Source organism: Talpa europaea (assembly GCF_964194135.1).
Source record: "Talpa europaea genome assembly, chromosome: 7".
Lineage (NCBI taxonomy): Eukaryota > Metazoa > Chordata > Mammalia > Eulipotyphla > Talpidae > Talpa > Talpa europaea.
Genome location: NC_140074.1, coordinates 128,452,591 through 128,472,391, shown reverse-complemented (window position 1 = coordinate 128,472,391; position 19,801 = coordinate 128,452,591). Strand labels below are relative to the sequence as shown.

The 19,801-nt window shown below is 34.9% G+C and overlaps 1 protein-coding gene across 1 annotated transcript in view; it reads left to right on the top strand.

Moving 5' to 3' along the window:
* Positions 1 to 17,386, top strand: part of ABCA5 (ATP binding cassette subfamily A member 5) — a gene marked incomplete at its 3' end in the record, with an annotated part of 45,949 nt that extends 28,563 nt beyond the window's left edge. The window contains exons 22-38 of the mRNA XM_084238689.1: positions 1,109 to 1,222; positions 3,104 to 3,274; positions 4,216 to 4,329; positions 5,005 to 5,139; positions 6,890 to 6,964; positions 7,477 to 7,568; positions 10,133 to 10,259; positions 10,567 to 10,684; positions 10,781 to 10,872; positions 11,701 to 11,876; positions 12,267 to 12,342; positions 12,469 to 12,563; positions 13,829 to 13,948; positions 15,027 to 15,176; positions 15,568 to 15,647; positions 16,720 to 16,775; positions 17,279 to 17,386. Of these exons, the coding sequence (XP_084094815.1) occupies positions 1,109 to 1,222; positions 3,104 to 3,274; positions 4,216 to 4,329; positions 5,005 to 5,139; positions 6,890 to 6,964; positions 7,477 to 7,568; positions 10,133 to 10,259; positions 10,567 to 10,684; positions 10,781 to 10,872; positions 11,701 to 11,876; positions 12,267 to 12,342; positions 12,469 to 12,563; positions 13,829 to 13,948; positions 15,027 to 15,176; positions 15,568 to 15,647; positions 16,720 to 16,775; positions 17,279 to 17,386 (1,899 nt within the window). The remainder of the gene's footprint in view (positions 1 to 1,108; positions 1,223 to 3,103; positions 3,275 to 4,215; positions 4,330 to 5,004; positions 5,140 to 6,889; positions 6,965 to 7,476; positions 7,569 to 10,132; positions 10,260 to 10,566; positions 10,685 to 10,780; positions 10,873 to 11,700; positions 11,877 to 12,266; positions 12,343 to 12,468; positions 12,564 to 13,828; positions 13,949 to 15,026; positions 15,177 to 15,567; positions 15,648 to 16,719; positions 16,776 to 17,278) is intronic.
* Positions 17,387 to 19,801: the final 2,415 nt, after the last annotated feature.

The window sequence follows — 19,801 nt, the reverse complement described above, 5'->3', positions numbered from 1 at the left end:
CAGAGGCCAGGGTAAGAAAGACCTTGAGACCTGTCTTAAGGAATTTATACTCCTTTCTGAGTAGATCATGAGAACTACTAAATTTTTTTCAGCTGAGAATTGGCATGACTAGATTGATACTTTAAAAGACCAGTGAAGCTATGTGTTTGGAGAGAAGTGGAGGGACAAGACTAGAGACAGGGAGACCAGCAGGAGGTGGTTGAAGTAATTCAAATGAGAATCGATAACAGCTTGCACTACAGCACAAGTAGTAGTTCTGGTAAGAAGTGAATAGATTTGAAAGATGCAACAAGGTAGAAATGCCTGAGGGCTATGCCAGATCCAGGGTGCCTGCTATTCATGATGTGGGCACAGTTCTAGGGCACAGTATTCTTTTGTAGGCCATGATATCTACCTTAAGTGTTCTAGGGCACAATATCTTCCTTATCTGGTGGGTATATCTTCTTACAGAACAAGGGTAAGAGGATGACCTTGCTGAGTGTTGGGGATAATGCAACATGCTTGGTCTTGGGTAGTCTTCCTTTGGGTCACCAGTACTTCAACGGGCCATGGAAAAGGTTGCTGTTTGTACCTGCTTCCTTGATCAGCTAGGGAATATTAGGGACTGTAGGATTTTGGGGCTGGGGTGGGGGGGGATGGGATTCAGCTGCTGGAGAGAAGCAGCTCTTGGTTCCCTAGGAAGCAGAGGTTGGGTGCAGCATTTCTTAATAGAGAAAAGGAAGCCCCAAGGTGGCCATTGGTTCATAGTCCAGGTAGCTGATGAAGGTATCAAAGCTAATCATGATCTCTGTATAGGACCACTGGTGGACATGTTAGTGGCTATTCATGCACATTATTATTTTAAATTAAATGGTAAAGCTTAATTTATATTGTAGATAAGAAAATGGAAGTGCATTGGCTTGCCAAGCATTGTACAGTTATTTAATACATGGCAAAGTTGGTGCTTTAACTCAGTGCCTGTCTGTAACTGCCACTTGTTTTTTCATATGGACTGTGCCTGGGTGAGATATCTAATGTTTCTTCAGAGGTTTTGATAGTCTTTTGGAAAGTATTAAGATGATATAAAGTGATCCTCATTTCCATTTCTTATTTTGTGGTTGTCTTTCAGGAAATTAAGGACATAGTTTTTAGAATTGAGCTGTATTTTCAAGCAGCTTTACTTGGAATCATTGTTACTGCGATGCCACCTTATTTTGCCATGGAAAATGCAGAGAATCATAAGGTAATGTGGAAAAAAAGTTACAGGTATCTTGCTGGTAAGAAATCTCATACAAAAAACCTACTCTCATGAGTATAAGTATAATTATTTCAGGAATAAGTGAATGGAATGTAAGTTAATTTATTCAAATTTATTATAGCGATAGCAAATAACGCTTAATGAGTTCTTGCCTTGTGCTTTAAAAGTTAGATTCTTTAATGTTTACAATATTGTTAAGTTTTCTCTTACCCACTTTAAGAGCAGGGCAGGACAGTGCAGGTTTCCTGATCCCATGCAGACGGGGTAAAGGAGGAGCCAGAGTCCTCAGTAGTTTTGCAGGTTTTTTTATTGGGGTTCACCAGGCATATGGCAGGCAGGGGTGCTGGGGGGCCGGGAGGCTTGCAGGCCTCCCAGCCCCCAGCAAATCTTCACTCTATCTGGGCTCTCTGGTGATCTCAGCTTCTCTTCGGCTTCTGCTGCTGCTGCTGCTGGCGTCCCCCCGTGACGCCGCCCTTAAAAAAAAAGCACAGTCTTAGCTCAGCTGAATCCCATCTACCTATGCCCACACCCTATTCCAGGTGCCCGCCATCAGGCATGCATTCAGGACAAGGATCCATCATCTATCCTGATGGCGGAAGGGCAGAAAAGCCTGATATTTTCTTTACCCTACACCCACTTTATAGGTTAGGAAGTAGAGACTGGGCGTGTTCATGTACTGTGCCTGGCTTGACTCAGCCCGTTTAAGTAGTGGATCTAGGAGCTGACTTACATGACCCTTATGTTCTTAACTGGCAGACTAGACTGTCTCTCCCCTTTAACTGTAGTAGATTGTATTGAATGTCTTAAGGCACTTAATTTTTGTTAAATGAAATAAAGTTTATTAAATGTAGAATATGATTATTGTCGCCTGGCCGTATCTTCAGAGTTCAGTTGCTGCATGGTCTGATGATTGTATGTTTAGTTTTAGAAGTTGTTGCACTGTTTTCCAAAGTGGACATTCTGTGTTGCATTTCCACCGGCCCTGTGGGAATGATCAATATGGAGTATCCAAAATAATTGTATTTAACTTGGCTTATGGTTTCATAGTTACATTAGTAATGTGTATTATTTTTATTAAACACAAAGGCTATGAATTTTTTTTTTAATCACTACTTTTTCTTAACCTTTATATGCCACGTTTCCCTTATTTTACTCGATGGCTCGCTCTTCACATATCACCTTTAATTATTAGAAATCAGTGCTTTTATAGATGACACAAATCAACTGAATAAAATTGTTAGGCGTTTAGATTTGTAAAAGGTATTAACAAATTTCAAATTCAATGAGAGATGAAAACTAGCATTTTTTAAATTTGCTGTTAGTACACATTAAAATGCTATTTACTCCGGGTAGTAATAACTAGTACTACACAAGAGTATATAAAAGACTTTTTAAATTCATTATCAGTACAAAGTTTCACTTAACCTGAAAGGCCTATGTAAATCCAGAGGTTAGTATTAGTTTATTATTTTTGTATAAAAGGTTTATTTTGAAAAGTGAGAATCATTTTTCTGTTTAAACATATCTTTCCATCTATTTCCACAGATTTTCCAAAGGAATAATATTTTGACTACTTACTGTGTGCTTAGCTCTTAACCCTGCTTCATTTTAGTTTGGTGTTACTTGGTAGCATTGCTATATGCTTATTCTGAAAAAATTTGTTGAAATTGTTACATCTCAGAAGTAATGAGCAAAATTAAAGGCTAAATGGAATTTATATTTAGCTGTAAGAAGGCCTTTTATTACCTATACACCTGTGACACAGAATTTATTGTCTTGATGTAAAATTAAGAATTCTACTAGAGGTTTGCTAGAGGTTTTTATTTGTTTTAAAATTATAACCAAATTTTTCATTTTTTTTTTTAGATTAAAGCTTATACTCAACTTAAACTTTCAGGTCTTTTGCCATCTGCATATTGGATTGGACAAGCTATTGTTGATATACCCTTATTTTTTATTGTTCTTACTTTGATGCTGTCAAGTTTATTTGCCTTTCATTATGGATTATATTTTTATGCTGTAAAGTTCCTTTCTGTGGTAAGTTAACATCAGTTGTTCTTATGCTATTTATAACTAGAATGTTATTTTAGGAAACTAAGTCTTTACAAACCTGGCAATTGACTAGTTGAATAATTTGGACATTATTTTTTTTAACCAGCATCTGATTACTATACATGGTACCTATGATCAATGTAATTTATATTACTATAAGTAATTTTTAAAAACAATAACTTAACCATTATGAAATAATTCCTTGAAACTTCATGTAGACTGCCTGCTAAAGTGTAATCAGGAAAACTTAAGCAATCCTTCCTTAAAATGTCTTCCTTGTCTATATGCCTGAAAGTTATTTTACAGAAAAGAAGCTCTTCTAGTGCATAATTTAAAATGTGCTAAGGAAGCATGTCATTTGCACTCATATTCACCTGTTAATCATTGATAATAAGTTCTTTCATATGAGTGATTATATTAGGAAAAAGGGAAAACAACAAGGTGAAATTGGGTTTGCTGAATGTAAAATTTATCAATTTACAGACATCATACTGACCTAACATTAATTTCTGTCTTATAAATTAATATTTTTTCTATAAAAAATGTACAAATGCATTAAATGCTGTAGGTTATAGTTAATTGAAAAAAAATAAAGTTATAACCAGCTACACCTATACTGGTTTTTATAATAAAACAAGAAATAGCATTTTACTTGGCATGAAAAAGAACTATAAGTAGTATTTAATTTAAATGACTTATTCTTGATTATGTTAGCATTTAGTTAAAATCATGAGTTTCATGGATTTAAGAAAATTGTGGATGGTAACTCATTACATAACCACAATTTCAGTTTTTGTAGTGTTTTGTTGAGCAGTAAAATTTGAAGAATAGTCACTCCTTAATATTTTAACATGACTGGTATTTTATATATGTGTATTGCTAACTCTTCATGTTTTTACCTAAAAATGCACATTTATGTTTTACAGGTTTTTTGCCTTATTGGTTATGTTCCATCAGTTATTTTGTTTACTTATATTACATCTTTCTCTTTTAAAAAAATTTTAAATACCAAAGAATTCTGGTCGTTTATCTATTCTGTGGTAAGTCACATTTTAAAATTATTTCATTCAAACTTTTTATGATTTGAAAGTCATGAACTTCCAGGATTGTACTTAAAATATTACTGTGTCTTTTCTAAGTCCAGGAAATTTTTAGGTAACTAGCATCATCTTTTTTGCACGTATATTACTTTTCTGCATCAGCCACTGCATGAAAAGATGATAATGAAAACATTTAACAACTGCATGGCTAAGGTGCCAACAACAAACTGGTACCAGTGTATTGACACTTCCTAGCTAAGTATTACTGTGGTTACATGTTGGGTTTGTGTGTGTGTGTGTGTGTGTGTGTGTGTGTGTGTGTACAAGAACTGGGACCAGAGGTGGGGGAAAAGGTGGAGGGAGTGGGTGAGAGGATTCACCAGAGACACAGTGGGGAGCAGAACAGACAGACTGACTGAAATAAACTGCTCTGGGGAACAGCTGGTGAGACAGGTCTGCTGTGCCATGTGGGTCAGCTCCCTGGCCAGGGATCCAACTCAGGCCTTAGCGGTGATAAGTGCTGAGACTTAACCCCTGGGCCACCAGGGAGGCCCTAGCTACATGTCTTAATAAAAGATTAAAAACATAGTTAATCCTGAGGCACAGAATGAGAATTAAGTTTGTATGAAATAGCTAAACTTTTTTTTCATTGTCTTCTCATTTGCTTTCCTTTAGACAGCGTTGGCATGCATTGCTATCACCGAAATAACTTTCTTCATGGGATACACAGTTACAGCTGTTCTTCACTACACCTTTTGCATAGTCATTCCAATCTATCCACTTCTGGGTTGCCTGATTTGTTTCATAAAGGTAGGTCTACTAGATCTGAAAAGCATAAATACTGCCTTATTTTTGAGATCTTAGTTCTTGTACCGAAACTGGTAAAACGAACATGTTAGCTATTTAAAGATTATTAATACAACAGAAATTACTGTGGACTCTTTTCAAACATGTCTTGAAACCTTAGTCTCAAAGGAGAAGGACTGTGTCCATCATATGTTTTGATGCCCTAAATGATGAATGTAAATTACCAATAGGATCTCCCTTCGGTTAGTATTTGTTTTGGAGGAGTTTTCAAAGATTATGTATTGTACTATGAAGAGATGATAAGAAATAAAGTATAAGAGATTTTTTTCCCAAGAAAAGATAAAGCCATATAGTTTTATTAAATCTGGATAATTGAAAAAAATCCTGTTTAATTAGGAAAAAAAATAAGTGATGAATTATTGATTTAGGATGATGGCTAATTAATTCTGTTCACTCACCTCCTTACCTCTACCACTTTCTTGCTTCAGTTTAATATGCTAAATGTTTTCTCACCTGATAGAAATACCTGGGGATGGAGAGTATAATTGTTCACTTATTTCTAGAGAAAACATGCTTGCTGAACAAGATGCTTTTCTTCCATTTTAATCCAATTATTTCTATACATTGCAGCTAAAAACAAATTACTCCCAACACTTTTAATACCAAAAGTGTAGGCTTTGTTCCCTCATGTAAAGCAACTCTAACACTACTTGGAGTTAACACAACCCCATAGGTTAAAGACTCAATCCAATAAGACTGTCCCCCACTTAAGGTGATATTGCAAGGAGAGGGCCCCAAGGTAGCTACATTCCTGTCTGACTTGGCTACAAATCCAAGGTTCCCAGTATTTCTTAGGTTCAATAATTTTTTCTGTTAATAAACAAAGTCCATAAATTTAGGTATCTCATTGGCTTTATTCAATGATTCATGAATTGGGCATAATCCCATCTAGATACTCAAGGTATTGTACAAAATGGAGGGTATTTATAGACAGAAAGACTGTGAGACAAGGTGGTTAGCAAAAGAAAAGATTATTTCAGGTAGAGCCACCTTCCCTCAGAGAAAGGCAGGGGGCGGCAGGGAGTAGAGACAGGATGTTCCTGCTCATGTAGATGCCTCACCTGGTTCTAGTTAGGGTTGACTGGTGAAGGGTTACACTTTTTGAGAGAGGCTGAAACCACTGCAGCAATAGCTATAAATCTGGCCCTGACATGAAAGACTCCTTCTTGGGCCTGTTTTTTTTTTTTTTTTTTTTTAAATAGTAGTTGTAGTGTATTACAAAACTCAGTGAAACACTGTATTTGTTATTGTTAGTGCTAGCGTACATAGGACAAAATCCAGAAGGGTCCCAAGTGCAAGAACTCCTGCCCCTGTGGAATTTTGAATGTGCTCCTCTCCAGTGTGTTGATGGATTCACCAATTTGGAAGCTTTCTGAATCCTGCATTTAGGGTTTTTATGGAGGTTCCATTAATTGGACCGGATGAGTCAGTCTTCAAACCTCTCTCACCTCCCTAATGAACCCTAATGGAGTTTAGAAAGTTCTAAACCCTAAATCCCATCCTCTAAGAATCACTACTTTAACATACATTAATGGTTGAAAGGGGCTTCCTTCTTTTAAGTACTGGAAGATGCTCCCATCACCCCTATCATTCAAGGACATTCCAAGGGTTTTCGAAGGTTTGTCAGAAACTTTGTCAGGATCTTGGATCAGAGACCAAATATCATATCACAATATCATTTTTTTTGTCATAGATTTCTTGGAAAAATATTCAAAGAAATGGAGTCATCTATAATCCATGGGACAGGCTGTTGGTGGCGGTTATAGCGGTAAGAAGCAATAGCAATGTTTGTGTGTTAGCATGTTACCTTAGGCATAGGTTTGGTTGTATGATTTTAGCTCTCTTTTTAGTTTTTATTCTGTTTCAAAAAAAAAAGGCGCATCAAGTATGATAGTTAATGCAAGCTAATGAGCATTTTGGGTGTAATACCTTTTCATTTATTGAATATGTCTATTTTAATATACTGTTGTCTTTTCATATTATTAATTAAGATTATTATAAGTCTGAGTTCCCTAGATGCAAAAGCAAAGATTTTCTTGCAGTTGTTTTTAATGAAACTGTTGACTAGTGAACTTTACAGTGGTAGAATGATACGTGAAGGGTTATTTTACTAAAAATCTACCTTGGCTTCTATTAAAATTTATTAACTCATATGACTTAGAGAAAAAAATGTGATTAATTTTTCTGATAATGTCAAGGAATCTGATGTATGTGTTCTTTGTTCTGTTGGTATATGGAAAAAAGATTTAAGTAATAAACTGTTACATGTTCTTCTTTTAGCCGTACCTGCAGTGTGTCCTATGGATTTTCCTCTTACAGTACTATGAAAAAAAGCATGGAGGCAGGTCAATAAGAAAGGATCCCTTTTTCAGGTTAGTAAAATATTTGTCAAATTTAATGTTTTCTGGTATGTTTAGAGTGGTGCAACCATTCTATAGTCTATATTCAGTATATTCTAATTTTAGATCACTTCCATCAAATCCAAAAAAAAATTGTAGCCATTCGTAATTATTTCTCCATCCTCCTTCTATGCCTTCTCACCCTAAATACTACAAATCTACATTGTCTACAGATTTGCCAATTTCAAGCATTCCTATAAATGAAATTATGTAATATGTAGTCTTTTTTTTTTTTTTAAAGATTTATTTATTTATGCATACAAGAGTTGGGATACAGGCCAGAGGTGTGGGGGGTGAGAGGATTCACCAGAGACAGAGCGGGGAACAGAACAGGCAGACTGACTGGAATACACTGCTGAGGGGAGCAGCAGGCGAGTCAGGAGAGGTCTGCTGCGCCATGTGGGTTGCTCCCTGGCTGGCCTGGGATCAAACTCGTGCTGCAGAGGCTGCAGCCAGCTTCATAGGTTGTGTCTTAACCCCTTGCGCCACCAGGGAGGCCCTGTGGTCTTTTTTGTTGTTGTTTGGCTTCTTTTCCTTAGCACAGTGTTTTAAAGGCTCATCCACATGGGGAAGGAAAAATCATTTTCTCTTGACCCTTCTACATTCATGGTTGAGATACCCTTATAATAAAAGATAAACAGGAGAAAACAGTCAGAAGTGTATACATCCTACGTATTTAGGAGATAACCGGGATAAACTGAGTAACTTCCTTAAATGGCCCAAGCTATTACCTATCTTCAATTAACGATAAAATAAAAATATTGGGGCTGGGGTCCAGCCAGTTACGGTATATTACTAGAAAAAACACATTAACCAAGGGTATGGTAGTTATGTAGAATTAAGTTTTTGCTTGTTCCATTGATCAGAGTTTAAGAGATTCAGAGTCTTTTTGCTCTTTCTAATACAGAGAGGGAGACACCCTTAAAAATGGAGATATGTTTCTTATAATAGGGTGATTTCTAATTTTTTTAAAGACTTTTCCTGTGTCTGTTATTTTTTTTAAATAACCAGCTCAAAATATGTGAAAGAGGCATATTTTAGCATGGTACAATCTGCTCCTCCTTCTGGCATGTAAGAGTACATCATTTCTTTTGTTTTTTTTTTTTTTTTTTGCTGAATATTATTACATTGTATGGATATACCACACATGGTGGACTTCGTTCTCCTTATACTTCCTTTGTTTTCTGTAACATCAATTCCTACTTTCCTTTTTACCTCTCATATTTTATTTACTACTTTGTTCATAAATCAGTTATGTTTTTAGAAATGTGCTCATTTGCTCACATCACTGGTTTAGTGATATGGAATGTATTCTCCCGTAGCTTTTGGATAGGTAAGTACTACTGAAAGAAAAACACTAGCCATAAAGTACTCCTCTGTGACCTCACAGCTACTGTAGTGGCAGAACAGCACTCTGGGAGCATAAAGACCTTGTCTCCATGCCTTGTGGCAGTAGTAGTTGATTTTTCTTTTCTTTAGGCTAGAGTAGTTCTTTGAGCTCACATTTTTTTTCCTCCACCATTTAGAGTTGAGCAACCAACTTAGATCCTTTACCTCTCTCTTAACCTCAAAATCCGTACTTTATTAGTATCTTCTAGTTTTTATATAAATACTTTGTTTTTATCAAATCCTCCAGTACATAAATTCATTCTTTCTTTACCACCCAAAGGTCTCTTGAATGCCTTCCATTTTCCTGTAAATGGCAGTACTTCATCTTTCCTAATGGCTGAATAATATTTTATTAGAGAGATATACCCTATCTTCTTAATCTGATCCTCTGTCCATAGCACTTGTTAAGTCTCTTATTGTTAGTTCAGACCTTCCCTTGGAAGCTCTTTTCCTTTGCTGTTCTTGGGATGTCCCGATAGGTTCTGACTTCAGCCCTCTAAATCTCCTCTGCCTGGGCAATCCCATTTGTACACATGCTATAAATTCTTTGAAGGAAGGGTCCATTCTCCCCCCACCCCCCACATCTATTTTTGTGTGAAATAGTGCCTGACACATACTGGTCATAAATAATATTGTTGAATAAATGAAAGAAGTAGATAATATTATGCCAATGGTAGCAGTGAGTGAAAAATAGCTCTTTAATTCCCTCTTTCAAAGATGACCAAAGACCACACACACACACACACACACACACACACACACACACTTCAGTCTTTTCTCTATGTAGTACTTGAATTTTTTACTATTTAAGGTTAGAAAATCTGGGCTTCCCTGGTGGCACAGGCTGTTGAGTGTAGTGCTGTGAAGCTGTCCTCAGCCTCTGCAGTGCGGGTTCGACCCCGGCCGGCTGCAGAGATACCTACAAGGTGCAGCAGACCTCTCCTGTCCTGCCCGCTGCTCCCCTCAGCAATGTATTTTAGTCAGTCTGCCTGATCTGTTCCCCACTCTGTCTCTGGTGAATCCTCTCACCCTGCCACACATCTGGCCTGTACCCCGGTTCTTCTATGCATGAATAAATAAATCTTAAAAAGATAAAGCTCATTTCTTTAAAAATAAAGTTAGAAAATCTACTGTGTTTTTATTTGTAGGATCTTTTCAGCAAAGCCCAAAATTAGGAAGTTTCCAGAACCACCAGTCACTGAGGATGAAGATGAAGATGTCAAAGCTGAAAGACTGAAGGTCAAAGAGCTGATGAGCTGCCAGTATTGTGAGGAGGTGATGTCGTTTGCATTGCTAATTCATACTAGACGAGCAGTGACCAGTTCCCCACTCATGAGAGTTAATCTGGAAAAATAGTTTTCTTTCCACACGAGTCAATCTGAAAACAAGTTTGTCTTTGATAAGATATTTTGGTCCACTTTAGAATAAGCCATTGTTTCAGGCATAAATGGATATTTATTTATACAGTACCCCTTATCAGTAAATTAATTCTTGTGTTGCGGACACAAGCTATATGCAGTCTGCCATTTCATGCTGGTTTCTAATTTATAAATATCTTTTTCAATCCTGTTTCCCTTATTAGAAACCAGCCATTATGGTCAGCAATTTGCATAAGGAATATGATGACAAGAAAGATTTTCTTCTTACAAGAAAAGTAAAGAAAGTGGCAACTAAATACGTCTCTTTCTGTGTGAAAAAAGGCTGGTGTTTAATTCTTTCTTTTTTTAATTTCCAAAAGACTAATTTCCATTTTTAGTATGGTTTGTGTGTGATGATTTTTCTTTCAATTCCTTTAGGAGAGATCTTGGGACTTTTGGGTCCAAATGGTGCAGGCAAAAGCACAATTATTAACCTTCTGGTTGGTGATATTGAACCAACTTCAGGCCAGGTATGATGAACAAGGATGTGGGATATGTTCACTATGATTTACATTTTTTATTAAAATAAGTTTGTTGAGGCATGTTAGGAATTTAGTGCTTTGGGTTTATGTGTTTTTATTGTTAAGTTTTAGGATAACTTGATCAAATTTTGATCTTTTTGGTTATCTGTGAAGATGATGAACTTAGTAAAAATTTCATATAGACACACGCATAGACAGTATTTTTGTTTTTATAATTATTACATTTATGGATATTTTCAACCAACATAATGGAAGGCAATTGTCTGAACTACCAGAGATAAAAAAACTAATCTTGATCCTGCCATTAAATTGTCTTTGATTCTAAGCATATCACTCACCAGTTTGTAGGAACTTCCCAAAACTGCTCTGATCCTGTCTCCTGCGCCTTTCTCCCTTGTTCACTTCACACCAACCACCCGGGCTCCTTGCTTTCTCGGGAAATGTCAGGCACACTCTTTTCTCTGGGTTTTTGCCTTAGCTATTTCTTGTGTTGGCTCTTTCTTACCCTATAGAAATCCAAATGGCCAAATTTGCTTACCTCCCTACCTGCAATATTAACTAACAGTGAGGACTTCTGATGATCCTAGTTAAAACTGAGACTAACCTTCCCATGTACCCTGCATTCCTAATCACCGTTTTTGCTTATGTCACTGAACTCTGATGTAGCTGTGTATGGCCTTTCCTTTCATTATCAAAAGGACTAAAATTATGACCCAATATTATCCCAGCTCTAGTAATGAGTTTGAATTAATCCACTTCCCTCACAGTGTAAATTAAGCAAAAATAATTACTGAAAATTAGTTTGTATTTCTGTAGGTATTTCTAGGAGATTATTCTTCAAACTCAACGGATGGTGATGATTCCAATAAGTGTATGGGATACTGTCCTCAGATAAATCCATTGTGGCCAGACATTACATTGCAGGAACATTTTGAAATTTATGGAGCTGTGAAAGGAATGAGTGCAAGTGACATGAAAGAAGTCATAAATAGGTAAACTTTAGAACCCTTTGTCACCTGGAAAAAGGTTTACATTTCACATTTTCAAAATTTTGTAACAGGCATTTCCATGGATCATAATTTTCATAGAAAATGATTGTTGCTTTTTTATATGCTTTTTACCAAATCATGGTAACTATAAATATAAAAAGGCAATTTTTCTATTTCTAATTAAAGAATGAATGTACCTAGCAATGCCATCAAACGAATTTAGGTTTAAAGTGAAGCTTTTCATCAGTATATTAATTTATTTAAAATGATCCAAATTGGAGATCTAATTATAGTAAGCTTCAACTGAGTGCTCTTTAAAAAAAAATTTATGTTCACACAGATGTATTTCTATGCATCATGGTATACTCATCTTTATTGTTTGTTATTTTGCAGAATAACAAATGCACTTGATTTAAAAGAACATCTTCAGAAAACTATAAAGAAACTACCTGCAGGAATCAAGCGAAAGGTGCTTTTCTTAAATGACAAATATATGAATGCTTTATTGACAGTTTAGTTCCTCATACTGTCTCCGTAGAGTTCCTCATAGAGAGTCCTTTGTAGTTACCCTGCCTCCTGTTTTCTTTCCTTCTAGTTGTGTTTTGCTCTGAGTATGCTGGGGAATCCTCAGGTTACTCTGCTAGATGAACCCTCTACAGGTATGGATCCTAAAGCAAAACAGCATATGTGGTGAGTATGACATGACTCTTTTTATACTGTATCATACTTTAAATAAAAGAATGTTTTATTATGACTAGTGATTTTATGTTAGTTATATATACATGTGTATTTAAAACCCTACACAAATAATAAAATAGTAATTAAAAGTTAATTATTTTAATTTCTAGACTTTCCCTTAAACTTTTTAAAACTTTATATTTTTCTCAAGGTATTAATGAAATTTATTGTATTTCAGAACAAAAATGAATATATAGATAATTATTAAAAGTGAGTAATGGGGCCTCCCCGCTGGCGCAGCAGTTGAGTGCTGGGTTGCAAAGCTGCCCACAGCCTCTGCAGCGCCGGTTCGATCCCCAGCCACTGGGTGAGGGTTCCACATGGCACGCAGACCTCTCCTGCCACCCGCTGCTCCCCTCAGCAGTGTATTTTGTCAGTCTGCCTGTTCTGCTCCCCACTCTCACTCTGGTGAATTCTCTCGCCCTCCTGCGCTTTCTGATTGTACCCAGTGCTTGTATAAATAAATAAATAAATCTTTAAAAAAAAACAAACTGAGTAATGCTGGCTGAATTGGTTTTAAAAGCTGTTTTCTGGTGATTTAACATATAAATTTCTTTTCTCATAATAGTATCTAGTATTATCTTGAATTTATGTTAGAATTCTTTCTGGGAATTCATAGTGCCAGCTAGTATGGATTTGCATGTTCATTAAATGTTTTATTTTTTATTTTTTAAAATTATTTATGCATACAAGAACTGGGGTACAGGCCAGAGGTGTGGGGAATGAAAGGATTCACCAGAGACAGAGTGGGGAACAGAACAGGCAGACTGACTGAAATACACCGCTGAGGGGAGCAGTGGGTGAGTCAGGAGAGGTCTGCTGTGCCATGTGGGTAGTTCCCTGGTCGAGGATCAAACTCATGCTCCAGTGACTGCAGAGGCACCAGGGAGGCCCTATTAAATGTTTTAGATGCATGTTAAGTTTTCCCTATGTTTCTAAGGCTACTTTTATTTTGACATGAAAAGGCTTCAGTTTTATAATTCAGTTTTGCCCATAGAATCATTTAGAATAATAGAATTTCTGTCCATTTGACAAGCTTTCAAAAATAAAGGAAAAAGTTAGAATGGAAAAAATCATATTTGAGCAGCCTATAACTAGAGCAATTGATATTTGATAAATTTCAATCTAATTAACTAAAAGTTGAATTTTTTTAAACCCGGTTTTATCATTAAAACTCAGATGCTTTCCTCTCTTTTTATTTCATTTATATTTTTCAGGCGAGCAATTCGAACTGCATTTAAAAACAAAAAGCGGGCTGCTGTGCTTACCACTCACTACATGGAGGAGGCAGAGGCTGTCTGTGACCGCGTGGCTGTCATGGTGTCTGGGCAGTTGAGGTGCGGCTGAACCACAATGCCCCTGGTGGGAAGGAGGGCATTTAGTCTGAATGGCATCATTTCAAAAACTGATCAAATTAATTTAAATGTTTAAGAAAATATTTCCTCCTTTGAGTTTTGAATCAGTTTTTTATCAAATTACCTGAAAATACGTTTTTTTTTTTTTTTAAATGGCTAGCTACTTGGCATTTAGAATTAATTATTTAACAACTTGAAATGTTATTTGGGGGCATGTTATTTGTTATTTTTAAATATTGTTAGCCATTATATTGGATTATAATCCAAAATATAAAATAAATATATGTGAATTCATACTTATTTAAATAAATGATTTATTGAATAAATGTGAGAGAAGAGACAAATTTTCCTTATAGGAAGATTCTAAACAATGTAGGTAGATACTACCCCCTCTAGGAGGGAAAGCTTAATCCACCTCCCAAGGATTGTTTGGATTTAGCAAGTCTCTTCCAATGTATGGGAAGGGGAACATAGTATCTTTAACCTTAACAAAACAATGTCATGTGCCCCCTGAAATATGTGTTAAATCAAGGTACTTTATCTCTGTGGTGTTTTCTCCAAAATCTTATAACCCCACTCTAAAAAATGAGAAAACATCAGAATCCTCTAAATTGAGGAACATTCTACCTCAATGCCTGACCAGTTCTCAGAATAGTCAAAGTTGTGAAAAAGAAAGAGTAAGAAGCTCACAGGTACACTAAGGAGAGACCAGGGATATATGGTAACTGCAGTGTGGTGTCCTGAATAGATCCTGGGACAGAAAAAAAGACACTAGCAGAACAACTGGTAAAATTCCAAGAAAGTTAGTAGTAAGATACCAGTATTGATTTTTTAATTTGGACAAATATGCCATGGTGATAATAAGATGAAATGACACTACTATTGTTTGAAACTGAAACTGGGCAGAGGTTTCTGGAGATGCTCTGTATTACATTTGTAACTTTTCTGTAAATTTGGAAGTGTTCCAACAAACATTTAAATCATTTCTTTAAGTGAGAAATCATTCTTTGACACTGTTAAGTAATTTTATATGTGAACTCTCTTTAAAAAATTACTGTAGATGCATCGGGACAGTCCAACATTTGAAGAGTAAATTTGGAAAAGGCTATTTTTTGGAAATTAAATTAAAGGACTGGATAGAAAACCTAGAAATAGACCGCCTTCACAGAGAAATTCAGTATATTTTCCCAAATGCAAGCCGTCAAGAAAGGTAAAGATTTTTAAAATTTAGATTTCTTTGTAGAACCATAATCATAAAAAACTGGTTATTATATTAAGGATTAGGAAAAAACTCGGTGTAATCAATAAGATAGACTGATGACTGAAGCTTTTATTTTTAATCTTAAATTTAGTTTTTGTATCTAAGGGCTAGATATTTTGATATTGGATAGTATTTAAAATGTCTTAAATTCTTATTTGTCATGAGAGAGCTATTTTATTTTACATTGAAATATTTCAAGCTTTGAAATAAAGAATTTTTATCTAAATCTCAAGATAAATTATTAGAATTTAATTTTGAACTTGAAAATTTTTGGACTTTATGTTTAGAAAACAGGAGTAATTATTTTTTAAAATGTGCAATGTTTTGTTTTTGTTTTCAGTTTTTCTTCTATTTTGGCTTACAAAATTCCTAAGGAAGATGTTCAGTCCCTTTCACAATCTTTTTCTAAGCTGGAAGAAGGTAAATCATGTTTGAAAAACATTGTAAGGTGACTTTCAAATTAAAAAAGAATTTCATTTAAAAGTTGGGACTCAGTGTATTGTAATAAATGATGGCAATAAGAAGATAACCTATAATTCATCTAAGATACAGGTTCTGTAGGTAAACAGTGTTATAGTTTAAAACTTCTGTCTTTAGTAGATGTAACTATAGTTTTCACATTGCATCTCTGAGAAAGTTCAATTTAGCCATAATTATTCAGTTCTGAAGTGGAGATTGAGTTTTGTGAATCCTTGCTTTGTATTGGGCTATAGAGGTAGCACTCACAGCCACAATCCAGAGGCAGCAGGAGAGAGGTGAGGAAATCATAGAGCAGGAGGAGAGACATTTCTAAAATCTTCAGAAAAGCTTATTTCATGATGGCATTTTTAGAGTAAAAAGTAGAATAAAGATATACTTATGCAGTAGAAAGAGGCAGGCTTCTGGCTGGAGGAAGTATTATCTCCATGTATATTATGGCATTTGTAAACTAAGAAACAATCTATATTTCCTGGTAACTTTCTGATGATTAAAGAGAACATCTGAATTACTTCAGGAGATTTAAAGGAATAGAGAGCCATAAATTTGGTATTAGAAAAGATTGTAAAAGAATCTGAAATAAATATAAGAAAGCATGTAGACTTATGAACAACATTTAAATGTAGTTCCAGAAGAATAGGCTGTATTAGAATTGAGGAGTGGAAAATAGAGAGTAAGAATGAGTGTGAAATACAAAAGAACGTGAAATTTGAAAAAAGCACTAAGTAACGAGGAAGACAATTGATGAGGAAGGAAGAGGAGATGCTCAGAAAGGCTGAAAAAAGGCAATGAAAAAAAAAAGAAAAAAGGCAATGATATTAAATAGATAGTAGTAAGTGCTATAGAGGAATTATAGGGTAGGTAAAGAGAGCGGAAAATAACCTATTTTTGCACCTTCAAATTTAAATAAGTTGGTTACAGAGATTAAAAAAAGGTTATTTGCCATTTCGTTGTTACTGTCACTTTATTGTTTAAAAATATTGATTAGTAAAATACTGTTTTTATATTCTAATAGCTAAACATACTTTTGCCATTGAAGAATATAGCTTTTCTCAAGCAACACTGGAACAGGTACTATGAATTGATTTTTTAAAAAAATTCTTCTGTGGAAGAAAATGTTTGCTATGTAATTGTTTGTTTACTTGGAAAGGGAGGGAATTTATGAACCAAACACAAATTGTTACAGAATATCCCTAAGTTTTATATAATTTTTTAAAACCAGATTTCCCACCTGCTTAATTCAAATAACTCGGTTATTTTCAGTTTAATAACAAAAATGGGCCATGACAGATGGTATTTTATATTAACATACCTGAAGTTACATGGCCTGTTATTTTTATGAGCACTATTTAAATATATTAATCCAAAACAGTCTGTGAATTCTCATATATAACATTAATGTTTGTATATGGTAATGGAGATTATTCTGCTTATTACTGATAGCAGTAAATTAATAGCAGTAAATGTTTTGATACTTGGAAGGTTAATGGAATTAGATATAGCCTTGTACTGATACTCTGATTGAGTCAAAAATTATTTGGGTGATTGTGCTAACTTTATTTATTTTCATTTAGGTTTTTGTAGAACTCACAAAAGAACAAGAGGAAGAAGATAATAGTTGTGGAACTTTAAACAGCACACTTTGGTGGGGAAGAACACAGGGAGACAGAGTGGTATTTTGAATTTATATTGTTCAGTTTGCTTACCGTATTGACTTTTTTCCACTTTATTTTAACATTGGTTTAAAAGGTTTATTATTTGAGTGGTGACTGGAGAAACCATGAAAGCTCTTGGGATTTTCCTAAGTTCCCTTAATTGAAATGCTGTGGTTTTGTGTTTTGCTTTTCTTTAAATAAAACTTATGTATAATTAATTGGAACATCATGTTGTATCTGAAGTATATTGAACTAATCTGTATGTAAAGTTGAATATTTACTCTTTCACCTTTCTGAAACAATACTCCTGAATTTATGGCTTAAGGAAGTAATAGTAGAATTATTTTGAGCAGTTATCTTTATTTTTACATTGACACCATCTTGTTACATACTGTCCCAATCTAAATAAAAGTACCTAATACATAAAGAACAGATAGAAAAGAAACATAAACTAAAAATTTCTTGTTTCTCATTCTTAATTTCTGAAAGAAACTTTGAGTGCGGGTTGGCTTTCTAAAAAGCTGAAGCATAAACTCTCAGCGCAGATAGAGGTTTGTAGAAAGTGACGTCCAATAGGAGATGTTCATCAGTTCAGTAAGTGTAATAGTACCTTGTTCTGTTAAATGGGTGACTTAGGTATTTGGAGTTATATTTCTTTTGCCTGTAGTAGATTTGGCAGTGTTTTAATTATTATAATTAAAGAAAGATTGTGGCTGGAATCTCTATGTAGTAGTCTGATTCTTTGTAGCTAGAATGATAGGATCTTCCTTTCTTATCCACCCTTTGTGGAAGATATAAATTTTTTGCCCTCTTTGTTCTGAAGGGCACATTTTGTTTTACTCTAGAATAAAATAATTTTTTGGTTATCACTTTTATTGGTAAAGTTTATTTGATTATCTCTCTCCTCTACAAAGTTTTGAGTAGATGAGTGTGTAGATTTATTTAGTAACTCACCTCAAACTCACTTTGGAATGTGGTGGGATATAAATGAAGTTTGAGGGAGTAAATTAAGGATCAACAGAAAACTATACAGAATGCTCTTTAATAAGAAACCAGAATTTCACTCTGTGAGAGAGTCGAAGTAAGACTATGGTTAAGGAAATCTTCGAACTCTTAGAAATACTTCTGTAGAACCCAGGTATGGACTATAGACATAATATAGTATAAATAATACTAGTTGACATTATATTTCAACAAGCTAAGTCAAAGTATTGACTCTTCAAAAACAAGTAAATTGAAAGTGTGATTATTGCATTACCAAGAGTCTTACAGAACAACAGAAGGATTTGGTACTGAGTTAATTTAATGACCTTTTAATTATGAAGTTATTATTTACATAGCTAATACTTAGTGAGCTCCTAGCTCTACTGTGTAAAAAGACATCTGTAATTTTAGGTTCTAGCAGTTGAATTAAAATGGTGTTCCTTTCTCAGTCTCAGGACAAAGTGTATGATGTCATTTCCTTCCCTTGCTTTGGCTACTGCCATAGACATTGCTAAAAGATACCTACTTTACCAGCTGTTTGAGAGGTCTTCTCACTAATCTAAATGAACTGTCATACAATCTCTGCTTGGTTTTATAACCACAGCTAAATTATTCTTGTAAGATTTCGTTTTAATCTTGAATTATCAGGTCACAGCCTCATATTGCAAAACTCTGAGATTCTTCCCTTGAGAACCTCACTTTTACATCTTTAAGAAAAGTTACAACTTTTACTAAACTTTAGTAGAGCATGAGAAATACCATTCAAGATGCATTTGAAAGAAAATCTTTACCTTTACAGATAAATTAATAAAGGGCACACCGCATTTTCTAAGCAAATCATTACTAAATGGTGCCATAAGTTTAGACATCTCTTAGTATCCAATACTCAAATAGATACCTTGGGCTTCTCTTTTGGGTTGTGTTTTTGAAGCTCTCTATTACCTTAAACACTTGACCTCAGCGTAAGAAACCTAAGTATCTGTAGTTTACTAGGGCAGGCACTGGAAAGGTAGTTTTTTAGAACTCCACCAGACCAAGGAAGATTTGTGTTACTTTATACTAGAGTGTGACTGACATAGAATGTAATCTGCCATTGGGTCTCCTTCACTTTAGATCTGTGAATGTGTGATCAATGCAAAGTAAATTTTCTTTTTCTTTAAAGCTGAGATTATACTGACTAGTCAAAATACTTTTAATCTATGTTGGTCATTCAGTTACTTTGCAATTATTGTGCTCTCAGGACAATAAGGAAAGTTTTGTTAATTTTTTTAGTTCTTACATACTGAGACTGAATATGTTATAATTTATTTGTAGGAATGTTCTGTTTCCTTATTCACAGTAATAAAAAAAATTTCCTATTCAGAAGTATAATTTAACTAGACACTTAGGAAAGCAGTGGAAAGTGAGGTGGGAAGAAAAGGAGACAGGAAGTCAAATGTGAAGTTTATTTACAGTATA